The sequence below is a fragment of the Stylophora pistillata genome, chromosome 6, assembly GCF_964205215.1.
Source record: "Stylophora pistillata chromosome 6, jaStyPist1.2, whole genome shotgun sequence".
NCBI classification, from domain to species: domain Eukaryota; kingdom Metazoa; phylum Cnidaria; class Anthozoa; order Scleractinia; family Pocilloporidae; genus Stylophora; species Stylophora pistillata.
In genome coordinates this window covers 30,647,438-30,668,800 of record NC_142524.1, presented here as the reverse complement: position 1 = coordinate 30,668,800, position 21,363 = coordinate 30,647,438, and the positions used below count along the sequence as shown (strand labels likewise).

The following is a 21,363-nucleotide window of genomic DNA, read 5'->3' as shown; positions in this document are numbered from 1 at the left end:
AAATACAAATTTTAAATACTGCCTCTTCACAGGAGAGAGTTGTTAGACTTTATTAAAAACTGGATCATTGGATAATGCAATTCAAGACTTTTTTTCGGCTTAGCCATTATGGTATATGAGCCAATATACCATAATCTACAAATATGGTAAGCGTACGCGTTAGCTTAAAATCAAACGGGAGCTAAAAACACGGTTTCTTCTCACAAAATAATAATTTCTTGGTGGCGTTTTTAATAAAACAATTATTCCACTCGCGCTTGTTGGATATGAGATGATTATAACCAACTCAGTGCTACGCACCTCATTGGCTATCTATCATCTCATTCAACGCACGCTCGAGGAATAATTGTTAAATGTTCACTGAAGGGGGTAAAGATATCATGCTTCACTTGATCTCTATAATTGATGGTCAACGCGTAATTGTATGTGCCACATTGCTATTGGTTTCCTATCAGCAACAGTTGCAATGGTAATGTTGACAGGCCCTTGTTAATTACTCTATGCAGTTAGTATTTCCTAGTTTGGTTTTCAATTGATTCATATGATAATTTCATGCATCAATAGTCAGTCAACCAGCAACAGAAAATCAGCCTTTCAATTTGTTCTCACACCCTACTTTTCACTCATTCCCACCACTTGACTGCATGGAAAAGGGAAATTCACTGTTTCTTCTCAAGCTAGAATCACTAAGTACGCAAAGGCTCCCATCTCAGAAATCTAGGTCACTCACTCATAAAAAAGACAGGTTAATATAAAAAGTTGGGTGATTAAATAATTAAATGAGGACTCCACAGTGCTATTTAAATTGACCTTGAAGTGACTTAGATATTGAAATGAAAGCTTTACCTACTTTTATAAATACACCAATTAATAGTCCATTTTACAGTTGTGTGCTTGGTTGCCAAGCCTTTGAATGGGAGTGAGGCTAAAGATGACCTTGTTATGATACAAACCTTGCTGCCTTTCAAATGTAAATTACTTTGTTATCATGCTAACTAGATAAAGGTCTCTATCACAACAAGGTCATCTTTAGCCTCACTCTGAATCAAAGGCTTGGCAACTAAGCACACAACTGTAAAATGGCCTATTACTTGTTTTTTCAATTTAGAAAGTCAAACATGTTTCTCAATGATTTCTCCTTGACAATAATTAGAAATCTTGTCATGGATTGCCACTTTTCAGAAATACAAGTCATTTAAATCACAAGAAAACCTTAAGAATGTACAAGACCAGGCTTACTTTGATTTACAAAGTTACTTGTTTTTTGACAAGTAACAGAAACCTACATGAAGACATTCAATTTTCCTCAAACAAAGAATTAAAACCAATTCTCTCGAAGGCTCATCCTCTTAAAAGTAATACTAAAAGTATAATAAAATTAACACAAAAACCAACATTCCAAATTCCAATTCGATCTGGAACAGTGGACAAGAATAGCCACCCAGTGGATGTCCATTGCTAAATTATTTATTTACTCTGTTCAATCACAATCTTTCTTTCAACTAGTCACTCTGGATGGACGTTACACTGTTAATGTTTAACTTGGCATGTTCAGATTCTTCAATTCATGTAACCTGCACACTACAATGTCATAACAGAGGGAAAAGCAAAGATATGACTTGGTTGGTTTTGTAATCCGACTGAAAGTAATCCCATTTTTAGCCCTTCTCACACTAATCATTACAAAGTAACTTTAACTCTTGCGATATCAAGCCATTATCTGGCAATATTATCTCAGCTTGTGGGTGGTAACTTCTGTTGATGTAAAACCTGAGTCTGGTTGCTACCAGTAACTAAAAAGAGAATGTGCAGTAACAAGATAGAAAACTTCCTTAGCAAACAGACTTTAGGAGTCATTGTTAGTAATGAGGGTCAGCACAAATTCAATCTCTCACCAACTTCTTTTACATGCTCATTTCATTCCTATCTTATTTTATTAACAAAAATACCATGCGAATTATAACGCTCCTCTGACTGTATTTCAAAAAGACTGACACTTTTAGGATTTCTTGCTTAAATTGTTTGCATTACCAGAAATGTTCCAGTTGAGTTGAATTAAGAAAGAGAATGACATCAATGACTTAAAACAGAAGTTTTGATTTGCAAAGTCAGAGCCTGGCTAATTTCCTATTTAATTAAAAGTACAACTGCATCTTCTAACCTCTCTGAAAAAAAAAAAAAAAACCAAATCCTTCTAACATTATCACCATTGTTCACAGATATGCACATTTTTGACATCACTCTCTCTCTCTCTGAATCTTAAATGACTGTGCAACTTAAAGAAACATATACTGGCAAACAGTTTTATAGGAAAATTCGTTACTTGTAGGAGAATTCCCCATTAAATTGCACTTGAAAGCTGCACGAATCACAAATCGATGAGTGCTATATCGGTTTTCAAGTGCAATTTAACTTGGAATTCACAAGTCAAGTGATGGATTTTCCTTGAATTGCATAATTGAATAAAAAATGAGGAAAAAAGAAAACATGTATAGTTGTTATGTTTACATAGATGTGAAACAATATCACTCAGCCTCCTTTTCAACTCGCAATTCCACACTGAGTAACTCTCTTGGTTAACCAATCAGAATGTGAGATTTTATTCAATGATGCAATTCTAGCCTAAAATATTTTCCAAAAAAGTGTTTTTTTTTTCTTTTTTCTTTCAGGCATAATAATCTGCAAAATGCATCTTTGCTAAAATAAAATTAGATCAAATGGGTACAACAATAACACATTTTAAACACATCTGTGCCACTTGAACAATATTTCTGTCACTTTTATCCCCTCTCATCACTGAAAACACTCCCTGCACGAATATGTGTTGATGTCTAAACGACCCTTTGCACAGCTAAAAAGCATTTACTCCATAATCATGTCAACTCTGGATGAAACTTTTTTACACCCAGATACAGAAAAAAACTGGTGGCTTTCTGGGAAATAATCCATCTGATCAGCAATTTCTGTAACAAAAGACTCTTTTACATTGTACCCTTTCTTGGCAAGTTCCCGTCTGATACATTGCTTCAAGTGTGTTCGTTCCAAAGGAAGGAATGGCACTAGGTAATCTATAACTTCCAATTTCAGCAGGTCTGCAAACCAGATATTTGGTATCTTCTTTGCAATGTCATGAAAAATAACTTCCAGTTCCTTTAGGGTTAGAGATTCTCTCAGTTTTCCATCAAGGATGTGCTTTAATACATGCTGATTAATAGCTTCCCCACCTGAATTGGACAGGAAAATGAAGACCATGTTCTGATGGCCGCTCTCGCCTTTCTTGCCGCGGTAATCCAAGAGAGCATCTTTGATTGTATTCATCATGCCAAGGTGAATTTTGTCCATTTCATCAAATATAAACAAACCTCCTTTTTGACAATGTGAAAAATTCCCTCTGATCCACTTCAACAACTGTTGATTGTACATTTCTACTTCTGATCGATGGGGGAAGTGGAGTGGAATGATAAACTTGTGTACAAATGGGCTTTTGGTCTTGTGCTTGAAAAAATGTTCCATGATGATATTGCCAACAAAGTTCTTCCCAATTCCAGTCCATCCATGAAATGCTAATACAAGTGGCTTCCTGGTGATTTTGGAGTCAAAGTGATTTTTGAGTGCTGCAGTGACAATCTTCTGAGCAATGTGTTGACCAAACAATTCTGACTTGAGTGCCAACCCTATACCAGAAATGTTGTTGGTGAACTCGCTATCCAGACAAAAACCATGAGGGTTAACATGCAGATATACTGAGAGCAACAGTGCACATAGAGTGAAAACCATTCCCATCTTCACAAAGCCTTGCAAGGAATGTCTCTCTCTCTGGGAAGCTGGATCAGGTAAAAGCAACTCTTCTGAAGATTCCTTGTCACTTTTCAACCCACAGTTGGGGCCAGAATCACTATCCTCATCATCACTGAAAGAAAATGCTTGCCTCTCTGTGGATGCATTTCTAGAGACAAGCCGATAACCTTGATGAATTGTATTCTGCACAGAAACATCATCAGCTTTCTCAGCAATGCCATCATGTTCTGAAATCCTGTTTTTATTGCTTCCTTTACCATCTGACAGCTCATCATCAACTGTTAGATCAATTACTTCTGCCACTTTTGGCACAAATGATAAACAGAGTTTATAGCTACTTTGGGTGGCAACTGGAGTTTTTGTACTCTTACATCCTTCCCACCAGTCATGGTCAGATTCCTTGTTTGGAATGCCTTCCTCATTACAACCATCTTCCTCATTGACACAACTAAATAGTTTAACAAAATTAGTGCCTGAATCTAGTGATACCTCCTTCACTGGACTGCCAACTAAAGGTGATTTTGTTTGCGAGACTAGTTCAAAATTCAAGCCCCGGCTAAAACTATTTAGACCAGCTTTACCGGTTGGACCACCTCTACCAGTCACCCCATGTCTGTCAGATAGTCCAACGAATTCGAAGGGCGTACTAAACGTCGGGCAAGACATTTGTTTAGACAGAGGGCTAAATAAGTGTTTCTTCGAAGGGCTTTTGTTTGCCTCCTTAGCTTCTCGGATGTGTTTTGCTGCAAGGTTTCTTGTCAAATCGATATCTTTTAGTCCTATGGCACGTGAACGCTTTCCAATCACAAGTGAATTAGATAGGGCAACAGATTTGTTCACCCATTTTGTACGTTCACTTCCCTCGTAATGAACTCTGTTTCCTCGAGATTGCAAAACAAGGCTTTTTGATGTTGACTGGTGTGAAATTGATGAGTTTTTGGCACGTGGAAGAGGTGATTCGGAGAAACTTAATCCAGAGCTGGGGTCATGATCAGAGCTAATTGAAGTCATATTTGATTCGGGGTTCTCTTCGTCGGAATCGAAACTCGGGTCTGGGTCGCTTTCTGGACTTTGCGGACTCCATTCGTCATTCTGCATTTCTCGATACCTTGAACAATCAATGGGCGAAAAGTCTACATTGAAATAAGAACTCGCAGACATTTTGAAGAAATCAGAGAAAAAGATTAGGACTGGTATTGCAGTATCCCTCTCTCAAATCCCTCTCCCTCTCCCTCTAAGGGAAATGTTGTTTTTCTTAACAAACAAACTTATTAACTCAGGCGCAACACAAATGAAGTACGTAATTGTTCTCTGCGGTTTTCCGCCAAGTCCCGCCTGGGCAAGTTTTCATGTGTCATACGAATCCGACCAATCAGCCGTTTTTGCGTCATCAACCCAAGAGAACTCTGGGAATGGGCATCTATATAATTGAATATAACGCGTAATGTTAAGGTGGCTCACAATAGTTTTTAGGTTTTCTAGCACTTTTACATTCGAGGGATTCAATAAAACAAACTAATAATTTTTCTTACACTTTCTTGGTAACAGTTACTAGCTCAATCATCAGTGCACCAAAACATAATCACGTGACGTCATCAGCTGTTACCATAGCAACAGCATATGGTTGTAAATAAGAGCCATCATGGAGCTTCTAACGCTAATAGCGCAAAAATTAACTCGGTGACCCCTATTTTTCTTAATTTTATCCAATTTTACATGGAAGTGGAAGCAATTATAGAGAGTTTAAAAAAAATCTCTGGAGCAGATTTTATGTAATTGGTAAAAACCGTAATTTTTGAGTGGCTATAAATCCGGTCCAGAGAATTTTTTTAAATTTTACCAGTACTTTTCTCTTAGTCCACACTACCCAATTTTAAAATAAAATAGTGGGGTCACCGGACTTCTTTTTTAAATAATTCACTTCGCGTATGAAGAAAATCCACGCGCGTCTCGCGCGTTTCCAAAATCTGGCCTTTACAAGATCCCGCTTTTCGCATGCGCATACGTTGTCCGCTGGTCAAAACCTTGATTTGTTTCGAAGAGTCACTCGCTCGATTTTCGGTCGATTTGATCAGCTTAATTAGTTGTTCAAGTGGACCTGTCAATTATTTTTCAAGTGCCGTTAACAACCTTGCTTCGTTGCTACGTTTTGGAGAATTTCGGTCATTTAAATCTGGCTAATGTTACGCGAGGTACGTACATTGTCATCAAGCACCTCCAGAGGCACAACACGTGCTGGCCAGTTTCTGCAGTTTAAATGTGGTTGAATGGAAACACATGAAGTTACAATTTGCCAACAATGGAACCAAAGGAACTATTCTTCTTTCGGAAATGTTTCCTGAAAGTGGTTTGCAATGGCATCGAGAATACGCTTTGTTCGAGTGACACGAGGTTTCCTCGCTGTGTTTTGGGAAGGAGGCATGCTGAGGATCGCAAGCAGCCCCTTTGTTCCGAACTTTAAATATAACTCTTTGAGATGTGAATAGGAAAGCCCATTTCCGGCAATCTTCTGAGCCATTGATTGTTTTATTGCACCACTGTCGTCCCTGGGGTCGAAAAGTCTTCCGCTGAATGTCTGAAGAATTTCATGGCGTCGATCCAAATACGTCATGCTGGCAATTGCTTGTTCAACACCAATAACTCCAGAACAATTCACGAGTTTTTCCTTGTTCAGTTGAAGTGTAGAATGAAACAGAATTTTTTCAAGTGCCTTAACGTCCTCCAAGGCATCGTGGGCTTCAAATTCTTCATTAAAGAGATGTGAGTAAAGTGCTGATTGGTTTGATTTGCAAGATGCCGATTCACTGAGTTGCAATGCCGGGTGTTTATCTTTCAAAAGATGTTTGTCAAGGATTTGACTGTCGCCAAAATAAACATTCAGGTTGCTTAGTTTGCTGCGAAAATTTTCGTCGCTTCTCCGGAGAAGTATTGGAGTGTCAAATGTTGATGAAGTATGACCTATTAGAACTATACAAGTTTCCTTCTGGGATGAACATTTTACTTGACTAAGAAAGGTGTGAAACTCTTCAAGCGCTTTATCAAGAGAGACAGTTTCCACTGGTTGGCTTTCTTTCAATAATTTTCTGATTCCATTGATATTTTGAACAGATAGTTTGTTGACTCGTGAAGCTCCAGTACTCACATTTCCTGTTGGTAGAATGTACTTTGAAAACATTTGATTTTCATGAATGGCGGACAGCTGACAGAGTTCTGCATTTTTCCCGGTGCAGGTAGTCTCAGTGTCAAAAACAACAAAAGTGTAAGTTTGTTTTGGATCATAAGTCAGTTTTGGCAGATCAGGTTGAGCATAGTAGGATGGTACTAGTTTTTCATACTCATGAAGCTCATTATCAGAAATGTTTTCCAAAAGATGTTCAATGTAAGTGTGAGTTCTTGGTGAAGGCTGATTGACACTTGTATCCAGATTCAAAGCAACTGCAGTTTCATAAGTTTTCCCCTCCTTAGCTTCTTTTTGACTATTTTGACTGGATTTTTGACTCCGTAATTGATTTCTCCTATAGTTGAAATTTTTTGTAGACTTCCGGTTTTTGTCACTTAACACTTTTTTGTCCATCAGATCTTCATGTGATGTACAAAAATAGCCGGGTTTGATATTCAGTATCTCTAATGCTGCACTTACATAGCCATAGCCAAGATTTCTTTGGGCCACACCACAGGCTACTCTAAAGTCATTGCTTGCACTTCCTCCATAATACCGGGTTTTGGGGTTTTTTGTTGCTATGGTATTATTTAGACTTTCATTCCGTTGAGAGTTGGCGCATGGGGAAAGCTTCTTGACAACAATATCAGTGGCATATTCTGAAAAGATGTTGGTTAGGGCATTTTTCAGGGGCTCACCATGTAAATTCTTGCCATTAGGTAGTTCTGTGTGCTTGTATCCCTCATGACATTTTTTGAAACCACACTAGGATATATTGCATGAACTGTGTTCCCCAAATGAATGTGGTACTATGGAGTTGATACTTGATTTTAAAAATTCTGGATTTCCAGCATTCTGAGTTACAGCATAACTGAAGCAATTTGCATAGTAATTTATTACTTTGTTACTTAGTGTTGAACAGTGCGGATTTTTGAAGCGATCTTTCAGATTGTAAAGACGAGTAGTGAGAGAACGTTTGGTATGTATGGTGTCTGACCACTTTTCAACCTTGTATGGCACTTTGTTTAAAATATCAGCAATAGTGGTACTATCATCATCCCCAACATATGTACTGAATTGGGTTCCACTGTTAAGGGCATTAGTCCAGAGCTCAACTGCTACATCACTCTCCATGGACTTCGAGGACCCTACATGGTTTTTTCTACAGTCATGTGTTTTGGCCACTTTTCCTGATTTTTTGCTGGATTCACATACTCTGCAGGCTTTACATCTCGTTGCATAAGACAGAACCTTTCCCGTTTTTGAACCCATTGATGCTCCGTGACCAGTGTGTGAGTTGTGCCCTTTGCCTCTTTTCGTCCAACCCATATCGTACGAGACTGCAATTGCCGGCATACTATCTACTTCCCCCTGATAGATTTTTCTGCATTTTCCTTTTCCTGTTCTAAATACACATCACAACTTCCTTTTGCTACCTTTTCAATGCTGTTACCTATTTCCCTTTCTCGCATTTTGAACAGTTGGCTATTCATTGTTGGAATGTTTAAAAGTAGCCAGAAAATTGTTCAGTTGTGTTTGTCCAACTCCAATATGAAGGGAGCCAAGAACTGCTCTAGAATTAATGTCACTGGCTTTTGGCCCTCTGCTACCTGTTGTGTGATGATTAGATGTATGAACATTGTTTATTTTTCCACACTTGGAACATTGAATGTTGAAGACACTACTTAGCCCACTTCTTGTTTCACCAACCATGTTGTCCAAAGACAGTGGACCTGGAAACCAAATTTGTTTGTTTGTCATTTCACTTTCATTTGGTTTAATTAGTTTTACTGGAGGCAGGATAAAACAGTAGACTGGTTTAGACTGGTTAACAAATCTTAACTAAATTAGGAGAAGGAGAGAGATCATGAGAAATGTCTAATCCCACACCTAAAAAAGACCATTCAATATAGAGTGTAAAAAGGTTCATATACTTAACGAGTTTTGCCACACATTTGTCAAAAATTTGAAATGAGTAGCAAACAAATTTCGAAGTATTTCTTTTGCACCTTGACAATAAGGCATATGATTACATTTTTAAAATGACTATGCTGTACAATATTTTCTTACAATAATTTGATAAGTTAATTTTTAGTTTTCTATTGTTTGAAATCATTCTTTTGAATCTAATAAAAGGTAAATACAACTTTAAAGCCAAAGAAAAATAGTATTTCTCTGACTTCAGTGGTCATTTGTTTACATATAGTTATTCTTGTTCTTGATGAAATACAAAAGGGGGGACTTGTTTATTGTGCTCTGATGAAAGAAATATTGAATGTGTACTCTGGTAAGGAAGTTGACTGTATAACAGTTTTTTTCCAAGCAGTAAATATTTAATACAGTAATTGTTCATAAAGCCTCATAATGGTTGCAGAAGGAAAACAACTTGTACAACAACTTCTGTACATTCAGAACTCAATATTTATGCTAACAGTTTATTCCTTGGCCTATTTTTACAATTGAAAAAGTCCACAAAGTCTTCCTCACCTGCTTGACAATGTAAACAAGACTTGAGGTCATTTTTTAGCACTTCCATGCTGACGATTCGTGTGCCTGATAACATTTGAGCGTCCTCTTCCTCTATGTTTTGCTATGAATAGAGAATGATTACCTTTAAAGTCCTCGAAAGAAACGGCGATATCTTCAATTTAACTTTAATTTAATTTATTTGTTACAATTTACTGGTCCAAAAAAGAACTTACCTGTTTTGACCTAGTCACTGTTTTCCTGGGGGGCTCAATGTCCTCTTCCTCCATATCATTTTGTTTTTCCTGAGATTTTTTCTCACTTACCCTTGCAAGGTTTTTCAACACGCTCAAGCGTCTTTTCGTCGCAAAACGACCTTTATGGCGACCAGAATTGGCACAGACAGAGTTTTCGTCCTTTTCTCCAGCATAGACCACCGATGGATTAAGTAAACTAAAGCCACATACAAAGCCGCCCCAGGAAAGATAAAGGAGTAAAAGTGTGCTTGGTTTGGTCTCAGGAATTTCGGAGTCCACTCCAGGGTCTTCACGATCGATCGCAGCGCGTACATAAAAACTATACAATTTTCTTCTCGGCACAACATATGCCGATCGGCCAGCAATATTTTCTTTAGCTAATAGTACAAATAAAGACTTTTGGCGGCTAAAAGTTTCGTAAAAATGCGATTTACCCTGAATATTAGACGTGAATAGAGTTCGGCAAAAAAAATTACGCGCCACCATGTTTGTTTACCTCCTCCACGGCTTTTAAAAATCCCGCGAGTGACGCGCGTGATTCGCACAGCTAGAACCCAGTCCTAAAACTATTGTGAGCCACCTTAAGCGAAGACTTTGGCAAGCTGATAAGTCTCGGCAACAAGTAACGTTATAATGATGTGGTGCAGTCATCCCCATCATTTTGAATCTCACCTGAATGCGAGATGGCTTCACCAAACTCTGTGGCGACAAGAACCGGTATGTTTTAAATTCATGGCTTGATTATCGTCATACCTCTTCAGCAAGTAGTGATAACCTAACACTGCCTTGATAATTTTTTTTTTGCTACATTTCCTTGAGTAGACGGTTGGGAACGTTCGCGTCAGACCAAATTTTTCTTGTTAGCTACTTCTTTCAGGAACGCCGATTTCCATTTTTCCAGCTCAATACAAATAATAACATAACAAGGTATTCCTCATCAGGTTCATTAGAAGTAGATCGGGCTGTTTTTATTGTCGTGAGAATGGTAGCGCTTTGTAATGTGGCAATCGAAAAGAATCGCACAGATCTCCTTTCAGTGAGATGTATTGCTTCAGTACTGTTTGACTCTCAGTGTCAGCCTTTGCCTTTCGTCTATGATAATATTCATTTGTAGCTTACGCTTCAAGTCTTCTTGAACTGTTCATATATGTCAAATTCAGTTCAGAACAAACGATAATCTGAAATACCGTCAAATTCAACCAAGATAGGTAAGATTTCTGCACAGCCCCATTCTGTTTTAGACAACGTCTCTAAGGCAGTCTTGTTTTCACCATGTTTTCCTAATCCAATATGTGTATGTTTAATGGAGTATGGGGCTGTTCTAGAATCTTGCTGTGTTATATTTTCTTGTTCATATGTCTGTTCAAATGCAGACTGCAGAGTTCATCCGTGGTACATGCAAATCAGACCCTCTCATGAGTGTCTCAAGAACGAAGACTTAAGGACTATTTTACCAACAAAGTTGAAAACATACTCAAAAGCTTTGTTGGACTGTCGGAGAGATGAAATTGATAGGGTCTTCATATTGTGAAAATGCCTTCCTTGAACTACGCATAGAAGATCCTTGCCAAATTTCTATATTTGACTTTCAAGGAAGAATTGAGCCAGTTTTAAACTCTTTCAGTAAAAATACAAGTAGTTTCAAAGTCTTGGGTATCAGTCATCATTGTAATAGACACCCCCTTCTCACACCTATTTGGTACAGGTATAGGCTGCTTGCCTGTCAAATAATATAATAATAATATGCGTTAATTGAAGCTCCCTCTCTGGGGCTTTTCAGCCACAATGTAGACTAACTAAGAGTTTAAAAATCCCCACTGGCAGGAGGCAAACCAGTGGGCTATTTACAGATCGCAGCCGAGGAGTTGAACTGGGGGCAACTGAGAACAAATCCAGTGAGTGGCAGGGTGGAGGACTTGAACCCAGGACACCAGATTACAAGTCTTGCACCCTAACCACTCGGCCACGCCGCCTCCCATATCATAATTTTACTTTCATTGTTATTTATCAAATGATTAAACATCTCTTCACTTGTATATTTTTTTTTACATCCTGTAATGACCAATAAACATGTTCTTGGATAATACATAAGAGTACTACAGAACACAGGGCCTTTTCTTGAATTATAATTGTTTGCAATAACTATTGCGTTGTTTCATGTCCTTCAGAGCATGCCAGCATCAGGGAGTACTGTATTCAGTTCTGTATTTTTACAAATTTATTAACATTGAACTTAGTAAGTGCCTAGTAGATTATTATGGGGGTGCATGCTGTCCAGTTGGCAAAGTGTATGAAGTTCTAAATCATTAATAAAACTATTTGGTGTGTATAGTATTGCTGAATTCAGTACTTGTAAGTCTTGAGGTTCTTTTTTGATTCCTTTTTTTTTTTTTGTTTTAAAAATTTTTCTTTCAGAGTCGCGCATCTATTTGCTTTACAGGTGTGAGGTATGTTTTGTTTTGTACTATCACAATTTACAAAATAAGTAAAGCTTTTTCTTCAGAATGTAAGTCACCTAAAGATCAGTTAGTGTCAAGCCCTGATTGTGGGCCCTTAGCCTAAGTTTGACATTGCTATATTTTTGTACAACAGGGTTATTCTCTAGAACTTAAAGCACAATATGAGGAGGACCTCCCAGAAAGAATGGAGGTGGATGAAGAATTCTGCGGTAAGATTAATGGATTTTACTCCGAATCTATTTATTTACCCACAATCAACTCCATTTTATGACAAAGCTTTTGATAGACTAATCCCACCTAGGGAACCACTTTGTAAGCATTCAAATTATTTTTCAATCAAACATTGACTCAAAACCTTTTTTCAAATGACAACAATTTGAACTTGGTAGGTGTCAACAACTGCTCTTTATGACCAGAAACCACTTTTTCTAATATAAATGGTTTTTCCCAAGGGAGAGAGGGCTGTGTCTACTATATTATACCTTTCTGTATCTCCTTTCCCGATTCCCCCCCCTCCCCCCCACAAAAAATTCTTTCACACTGTTGAAAGAAAGACTTTTTACCTCCGAGTCACATCATATGTTCAAGTTTTAACGATGTGTTGGAATTTGTTTTTTGACTTAAACCGGTTGCTGGTGCAGGTAACAATGGCATACATGTGCATGGAACTCGCTACACTTGCCTCAAAATGCCGGATTTCTGTACGATTTGCTGTGTAGGCCAGGCTGGTTAGCCAAGGCTGATGTAAAGTATGGTCTCAGTGGTTTATCGATTCATTTGCTTCCTGAACTGTATTTGTAATTATTTTTTTTCGGTAGGGCCACCAACTCCACTCAAAATGCAACTGATATTTTATGGTGGAAGTTTCCAGCCGCTGGAAACTGCCATAGTCTTTCCTGATATCTCTTCAATTCATCGTGATGAAAGAGGTATTGCTCTGTTTCTGAACAGCTTTGTGAGATCCAGTGCTGATGTTGTGACAGTAGTCCGATTTGTGAGTGTGAAACTCAGTGGAATGAATGCAGATGGTAAGGAAAACTAAAATTGTCTTTTACAAGATGTTGGAATCTAATCTGGCTCCAAAGCCTGAGTCCCTTTATTTGCCATCCTTGAATGCAGTTTAAAATCCCTTAAAAAAAATTACTTATTTTGAAGAAACTTTCCAAGAAGTTCCAAAATTTAAAGAAAAGATACATAATTATATATTTGAGAAAAGAAAAAAGGTACACTGTGATGATCACTTAGTGTGTAAACTTGAATTACTCGTACAGCAATCAAAATTAAGCCAAGATATGAGACTTACCTACAGTTTTTTTTACAATTAATGTTTGTTTCTGAGGAATTTCTTGCTCTTGATGTGTTTTTATTCCTTGTTTGTAGTATTTAAACAGTCTAGAAGAAAATATTTTGGTTCCTTGAAGACCCTTGCAAACGTTCATATCTTCAAAACTGATTAATTTCTGTGAAGAAGATTAATTGGCAGAAGTTTTACTTCCTTACACAATGAACTACTCTATTAACTAACAAACAAACAGTTTTTGCAGCATTGACTTCTTATTGAATGTAAGGGTCGTACTGGGGAATATTGTCCTGAAGTTGTGGCAAAAAGGAGTAAAGGGCAATATTCTGCAGAACATCTTAAAGCAAGCAAGGTTATTATTGTCCAGTTTATTACATGGCAATCAGGGCAAACTTGCTTATTTTGAATTTGCTGGCCTTCCTGAACAAAAATACATGGCTCATGGTCGATTTGCTGGAAATGGTCCTCATGGCAAAATAGGTACCAAGTAAGAACCAATCAGAATGCTTGGATTTACCTTTACATCATAAAACAGTTGAGGACGTTTTTTTCAATAACTTGGATTATTCTTGTTCCCTACCTTTAACTTTTATGTTTTTGACAGGAAGCCGCTTGGTTCCAGAAAACGAAGCAGTATTTGTAACCAAACTTGGCCAAGATCCAAGAGCCTTCAGCTATGAAAGTACCGCAAATGATATCATCCCTACAGCTCAATTTGGACTCTTAACCTCCTTCATTGGTTCCCATCCAACCACACCATGGCTCATAAGTGTACTCAGGGTTCTTTCAGAATTGGTCGTAAAAAGTTTTGGTTAGTATTTATGATCTGTTACCAGGTTTCAGCATGCTTGATTGCAGGTCATTTTAACATCCAATAGCTTGAGTATGTGACATGCTGCGGTTGATAAAAAAGATGTTACTGATCTGGCTGCCTTTGCAGTGCACCTTTGTCAGTTTAAAGTACTTTTTAATGCTAGACTTTCCCAACATTTAATTATGATGCAGTTTTATTTTGGGAATAAATGGAGAGAATCTACCGTAGTTATTCGACTATAAGCCGACCTTGGTTATAAGCTGAGACCCTAAACGTGTGAGACATGATAGTCGGTGCAAGCTTTACGAAAAAATTCGGAAAAATATCGGCTATAAGTCGAGACCACATTCCGAGAATTCTGTACTCCAACAAACTGAAATGATCGCAAAATTTTCGAAACAGAAAAGAGTTTCAACACAGTATTGCCATCGAAAACACTTTCCGAAATAACCAGAGAGTACAGTCATCATTGACATCAGTGAGTCGCTAGAGGAAATATCAAGAGAATCTCTTTAATAGAGAGCTCGAGATGTCAGCGAAACGCACAAAGATGGGCCGTTACACTCAGAAATATCCGCGGTTGAATGAGAGATTACTCGATTGGTTTACAGAGCAGAGAAGCCAAGATTAGTTTTCTTTTTACGTGATCGCAAATTTCAACACCGTAACATGTGACGATCGACGAGTTTGTTTACCAATCGTGGGAATGGGCAATTCTGATCGGTCGGTTTCGTAAATTTTAATACACTTTCGCAAGCTCTGTACACTCGTTCAAAACCTGCAGAATCTCCGATACTCCAGACGGCATGGTAGATGAACCAACCTACTCGGAATAAACGGCAGAACTAGCAGATGAGGAGATGGACGACGAATTCCACGCCGACACTGAGGACAAACAATAAGCCGTATTTACTACGCGCCGAAAACAACAAACCGCTCCTTTGGAAGCAACCACACAATCATTTAAAGTCAATGACCAACTTAAACTTGTTTTGCTATTTACTTCTGCATCCAATATCTCGGCTTATAGATGAATATATCTATGTTTCCTTTGAATTTGCTGTTTTGAAAAAATTGTGTTTCGAAAAACACTCGGCTATAAGCCGAGAACCGTTCTCTGGCTCAAAGTTTTGTGAAAAAATCGCTCGGCTTATAGTCGAATAACTACGGTAAAAAGCACTTCCCTTTTGCATGAAACATACAGTCAGAGAAGAACAACATTCTTGAGAAGGTGACACTTCAGTTATTACTGAACAGTTATGGGTATGTGGAATGAGTGCTAAAATTCATCCTGTAATATGCAGTTCTTACATTGGCAGGGAGGCAAGGATGATGATTTCAAGGATAAGGATGTACTGGGAAAAAAAGAACCTATTTTGTGTAGTTTTATGAAAGCTTGGCCAATCAAAAAAAGAATGTTGTTCTAGGCAGTAGGAAAGAAGGAACTGTTTTGCATAGTTTGTTGAAAGTTGGCCAATAAATATAGGAATGTTGTACTTAAACATTACGAAATTTTTTTTAATGAAAAGAAATGTTTTATGTAATTTTGTTAAAGGTTGGCAAATTAAAATAAGAATGTTGTACTCAAGTGTAAGGAGAGTTCTGAAAAAAAAAAAGGAAATGTTTTTGTGTAGTTTTATGAAAGTTTGGCCAATTAAAATGAGAATGTTTTATCAAGCTTTTAGAGATTTTTGTAAAAAATAATCTGCTTTGTGTAGCTTCAGTGACAAACAGAGAACAGTAAAAGGATGATTCCTTAAAAATTTGTGAGATTTAATGGGCTTAGTGTTATTTGCCTGGGTTACCAGTACTCCCCTGCAAAATGTATGGGGATGCTTGTCAGAAATGTTGAAGTCACCCCTTTAAAGGTACCCAAGACTAGCTTTGTAAGTTTGGTTCAGACATTTTCACACCAGCAATAAGGGTAAGAAGAAAGGAAGGTTTACCTCTATGGACTGGAAGCTTTTAAAGGGGTGTGAACTAACCTACAAATTGTGTTTAAGCCACATTTCAAGCCACTAATGATAGCATAAATGACAATAATTTACAAGTAAAGTTCCCGATGTTTTTGAAGTCAAAGTGATTCTTAAGTGCTGCAGTGACAATCTTCCAAGCAATGTGTTGACCAGACAATTCCAACTTGAGCCCTATTCCAATATCAGACATGTTTTTGGTGAACTCGCTATCCAGACAAAAACCAAGAGAGATAGCATGCAGATGTATTGAGAGCAACAGTGCACAGAAAGTGAACACCACATTAAACTTTACAAACTTTAGAAAGAATGTTTCTTTCTCTGAGAAGCTAGATTAGGTGAAAGTGACTCTTCTTCCAAGGAATCCTTGTCAGTCTTCAAACAACATTTTATGCCAGAATCATTTGAATTCCTTTGGGGAACATATTTGGCCACCCATTCTGTATTTTCACTTCCCTTGTGATAAAGTTTGTTTCCTTAAGAATTTTTATAACATAACCAAAGTAAAGCACGCGCTCTGATTGGTCAAATTAGCGTCTCTCATTTGCCCATGGGTGTACGCTGCTTACGTGAGCAAATGCAAAGACTATTTTTCCATGCGCGCTTGTTTTTTCTGGTCACACAAGATTTGTTAAATAAAAGGGAACTCTTTAGCTACAATGTATCAATGTTATGTTAGAAAACAAATGGTAAACACCACAGCGTACTCTATTGAGTTATGGATTCACTTGGGAGGTTTGCTAAGCACTCAAGAAGCTAGAGTCGCTCTCGGCTATCGCCTCGAGCGACTCTTACGCTTCTTTCGTGCTTAGCAACCTCCCGCGTGCATCCATAACTCAATAGTGTACGCTGTGCTGTTTACCATTTGTTAAAAAACAAGGCTTTTGTGAGGTTTTAAAGTATGAGCCTATGGAAGAGGGAATTCAAATAAACTGGAAATGGAAGCTCGCATCTTGGTCACTTACTTGACTGCAGGGGCCTCATTCTTCAATATCCATTTCTTGACACATTCCTTGAACATTAAATGGAAGAGAAGCTTACAACAAAAGGAGATCTCACAAACATTTGGAAGAAATCAAAGAGAAGTACTGGGACTGGTCTTGTGGTATCCCTCTTTCCTCTCCTCTCTGAGGGAAATGTCTTTCCTCAGAGGAGAAGACAAAGTTACAACACAAAAGTAGTTGCCCTTCTTCACATCCGAGTTGCTTCAGAAGTAAGGTAAAATAATAAACTTCCTTCTTATAACAGAGAAGAACGCCAAAACGATGCACATGTTCCAATGTAAAAGCCTAACTGCGGAAAACATACAACACCCAATCAGCAATGTAGCATTACATTCCTTCCACCAAAACAACCTTGGTTGAGAGGGACAGAGATGGAATATTTTAAAATATTTTATATTTAAAAATAACCTGTAAATCATAACCAAAGATTAATCACTTCCTAGAAAGAAAACAGAGAGAATAATGTCAATATATCTATGCTTTTGAGGTTTCACATTCAAAAAACACTCTTGACAGTCATGTTCAAGCACAAGTACTCTTAACGTTTCTCAGAACCAGACATTTAATTAATAAGTGATACAATTATCTGCTAAATCTTGTCCCCTCAATGTTTCTCTTTTTAAAACTTCTCCCCCTAAACCTTTTTGTTTTTTTCTCCCCAGTTTTACATATGCTGCCCATTATAGGAATGCTTTTCAGTAGATTTTTGCTTATTCATCAGTACTACCGTACTAACAGTACTAAACCTCTCGCGAGCAAGCATGAATACCTACGTACTAGCGTACTAGCGTACTAACTACAACTCTCCAACGACTACGTACTAGCGTACTAACTACAACTCTCCAACGAGCAGGAATACCTACGTACTAGCGTACTAAGTAAACCTCTCTAGCGAGCATGAATACCCACGTACTAGCGTACTAGCGTACTAACTACAGCTCTCGAGTGAGCAAGAATACCTACGTACTAGCGTACTAACTAAAGCTCTCGAGCGAGCAGGAATACCTATGTACTAGCGTACTAACTACAGCTCTCGAGCGAGCAGGAATACCTAGTACTAGCGTACTAGCGTACTAAGTAACATTGGCTAGCATTTTACTTGACCTCTGGACCTCTGGACCTCTACCACACGCACGATCGGCCAAACCATACCATTTAAATCGTGTAACTTAATATATATTGCGATGCCGGTCCTTTGAGAATATTTTTTGGTTGCTGCAGAGGTGCTAGTTCTATTTTGTTTGCGGTGTTGCGTACTCAGAACCTTCCATGACTCCCTCTTATTTACTTGTTGCCAATTCAATAGTAGAAAAAAAATACTCTTCTAATTCAGATCCTCTCATTCCTGTTTTGAAGTAGTTAATACCCTATAGTAATCAACGGCTTTTTTTTTTTTTTGAAGATAACACGAGGCCAGAATTACTATTTTGGCCCATATTTCGCTTTGAACGGAAAAATAATCCAAAGTTTAAGAAAGTGTTCACTGCAAGCTGTGCCGGCTATCCCTGAATTATTTTTGTCGCCATCAAAGTTATTTTTACCCCTTACCGACACTTTCTTGTAGCATTCAACAAGTTGAGTGTTGAGGTGAAATCAACTTGTGCAAACATCACGTTTTCGTGGTCGCAGCTTTCTTTAGCAAAACTCAACAGGAAATTGAAAGGGTTGAGGTGAGACTTTATTTGAATAATTCTCTTTATGTTGTAAGTGTTTTGTAATGAACGATCGTTTCAGACAGTAATTAACCGGTATCGATTAATTTTAAATCCCTTGTTACCCGCAGCAACAGTTGTTTATTGGACAAATTGCGGAACTATAACTACAAGAATTTATTCCTCTATTATTATTCGCAATTATCAAATCGCTTTCTATTGAATTCTTTTGTGAATTATTTCGTTTCAATTATTTGGCGGAAAAACTGCACACATAGTTGACCGAAGTTAGATTCCATCACATTCACTTTATACTTGTTTGGGAAGCATCATGAAGAAGCGGCGTCTAGCTGAGTGCTTTCTGCTTGATATGATCACACGTCAAGTCGAAGAAAAAAAGCGCATCCAAGAGGAGATCGATGCGGCAATTTTAAAATTGAAGAGTTTCGACCCATCTTGCGTTATTAGAAACAACGTTTTAAGTAAGCTAGTTTGCGTTTTTTTTTTTTTTTTTTTTTTTTTTGCAAGCTCATCATACCGGTTTTCTGCTAGTTTGTGCCTTTTGTTTAGTTGAACCAACATTTCACCTGGTTTTGCGATTTTAACCAGTTGAACCAATTTTGTTTTGTCCAGTTGAACCAATTAAGTTAGTTTGTTTTTTTTTTTAGTTCAAGATCTTCAGCTACTTTGACCCCTGTAGGTCAGTTAAGCCTATTCAGCTAGTTTGTACGTTTTGTTTAGTTGAACCATTATTTAGCTAGTTATATGATTTTAACCAGTTGAACCATTTCGGCTAGTTTGAACATTTTTATAAGTTGAGCCAATGAAGAAAGGTTTTGCGTTGTGCCAGGTTCAACTATTTCACCTGGTTTGACCAATGAAACCATTAAAACTAGTTTAGCCAGTTTGCGCGTTTTGTTCATCTGAACCATTCTTGCAAGTTTGCCTATATCAACAAAATTAACCAATTCAGCTAGTTTGTATTTTTCAACTTGAATCATTTTAGCCTGTGACCATCTTCATCAATTTGACTTACTTCAGCTAAATTTCCTCTTGTTGGACCATTTTAACACACGAATAGTGCATTCACAACGTTAGCCGCCTAAAGAGTTTAGAGAAGAACATTCACGAACAGTAAACTTCATGAAACAACAGACACTAGTGACTGGATCAGGATTCAACTCATTCCTATCAGTTGCTCGCTCAAGCTCCAAAAAAAGGAAGATACATCACTATGATACGCGTTAAGAGGTTTCTTATCCCAAGGAAAAGCGCAACCTTTAACGAATGGCTGAGCAAAAACGCTGTAATCTGTTAAACCTTTCAAAGCAAAAATGTATCGCATGAAACGCGTTATCTTCAGTGTGGTAATTATAGTCCCAATATAGTTAACACGAGGAATGCCACGGGAAAAAGTTTTCTTGGGAAAAGCGTCTTGTTGAAGTTTTCTTCTTATTGTTGATCATGGAAACCAGGGAACTGAATGAAGAGAATGGCGAGGCAGCCATTAGGTATGAGTGAAGCTAATTCGGCAGAATTTGAAAAATTTCGGCGAAATTATCGTTTTGCAACTTCTAATTTATCACACGGAGGCCTACTCTGGGACCTTAAGTTGCCTTAAGTCGCCTGAAGTTTCGTAAAGTTGCCTAAAGTCGTCTTAAGTAGCTACTGGTTACAAAATGCTATAAGGGTTCCCCCCTTTCCAATTGACCCCATTCACCCCACTCTAATCATATTGTGTTTATTGCAAGGGATTCTGTAAATGTTTTTAAATTGTATGGAAATATTGTTGCTAACTTTGATTTAATCACTTCAGTCAAATAAAGTCACTTTAAGTCACCTTAAATCGCCTAAAGTCGCCCAAAGTTACGGTGAATTAACACCCCAGAGTAGGCCTACACGGAATACCAATGAGATCCCATCATCTTCGCATTGACACTGCACCCCGATGCATATCCATTTTTCCAAAGAAGTGTAAGTCCACTCCAACTGTTTTAGAATAGCTATTGCCCGTCAACCAGTATCTCTTTCTGTTTGAAAACGCATCTTTTTGGGAAAAAAAGATGAGCCTCGGACCACGTTAAAATTCCCGGCACTATCTTCCTCTCAAATTAATGTTTCACAAAAATGTCTCGTTTCTGGTAATTTTTTAAATCAGAAGCTCAAAAGTCTTTGCTGGACGACTCTAAAGTTGTGTAACGAGTCGGTTTTTCGAGTTCAGCTAAAAAAGCAATTTCGACCAAGTCTTCAGTTTATAAGATAACTAGCTTGAGTATGCTACCTAAGAGAACGTGAAAAATTCGAGATGTTAAATAAACTCGTTCCTATCCAACAAGGGGTCATATAGTGTGGGTTCAGCTTCGAACATTTCCTGTTTCATCTGGAGAAACCGTTTAGGGCAGTTTGTGTTATTGAGAAAAAGAATACCGTTAAAATTGTACTTGCAAAGTTTTGGAGTTAAATTATTCATATAGATAGGT

General features: G+C 37.8%; 4 protein-coding genes and 1 pseudogene across 5 annotated transcripts; 1 reads left to right on the top strand and 4 right to left on the bottom strand.

The window, feature by feature from the left end:
* Positions 1 to 1,451: 1,451 nt before the first annotated feature.
* LOC111336594 (uncharacterized) lies at positions 1,452 to 5,134 on the bottom strand. Its single transcript, XM_088762970.1, has one exon. The coding sequence runs from the start codon at positions 4,957 to 4,959 to the stop codon at positions 2,863 to 2,865; it is 2,097 nt and encodes a 698-aa protein (XP_088619096.1). The 5' UTR covers positions 4,960 to 5,134; the 3' UTR covers positions 1,452 to 2,862.
* A 978-nt stretch (positions 5,135 to 6,112) lies between these two features.
* Positions 6,113 to 7,372, bottom strand: LOC148729363 (uncharacterized). The gene has a single exon (XM_088725134.1). It carries the CDS (start codon positions 7,370 to 7,372, stop codon positions 6,113 to 6,115), a length of 1,260 nt encoding a protein of 419 aa, XP_088581260.1.
* On the bottom strand, positions 6,903 to 8,767 carry LOC111342900 (uncharacterized; annotated as a pseudogene).
* Positions 8,768 to 8,814: 47 nt separating this feature from the next.
* Positions 8,815 to 10,282, bottom strand: LOC148729362 (uncharacterized). The gene is made up of 2 exons (XM_088762975.1): positions 9,661 to 10,282; positions 8,815 to 9,548 (listed from the first exon to the last, which is right to left on the bottom strand). The coding sequence occupies exons 1-2, from the start codon at positions 10,165 to 10,167 to the stop codon at positions 9,381 to 9,383; spliced, it is 675 nt and encodes a 224-aa protein (XP_088619101.1). The 5' UTR covers positions 10,168 to 10,282; the 3' UTR covers positions 8,815 to 9,380.
* On the top strand, positions 10,263 to 16,017 carry LOC148729361 (uncharacterized). Of its 2 annotated transcripts, none has more exons than XM_088762976.1 (6): positions 10,263 to 10,398; positions 12,097 to 12,128; positions 12,274 to 12,349; positions 12,959 to 13,168; positions 14,045 to 14,251; positions 15,559 to 16,017. In XM_088762976.1, exons 1-6 carry the CDS (start codon positions 10,365 to 10,367, stop codon positions 15,585 to 15,587), a joined length of 588 nt encoding a protein of 195 aa, XP_088619102.1. In that variant the 5' UTR covers positions 10,263 to 10,364; the 3' UTR covers positions 15,588 to 16,017. The 2 variants fall into 2 exon arrangements, with proteins under 2 accessions (XP_088619102.1, XP_088619103.1); XM_088762977.1 differs by having other exon boundaries at positions 10,270 to 10,398; positions 15,574 to 16,017.
* Positions 16,018 to 21,363: the final 5,346 nt, after the last annotated feature.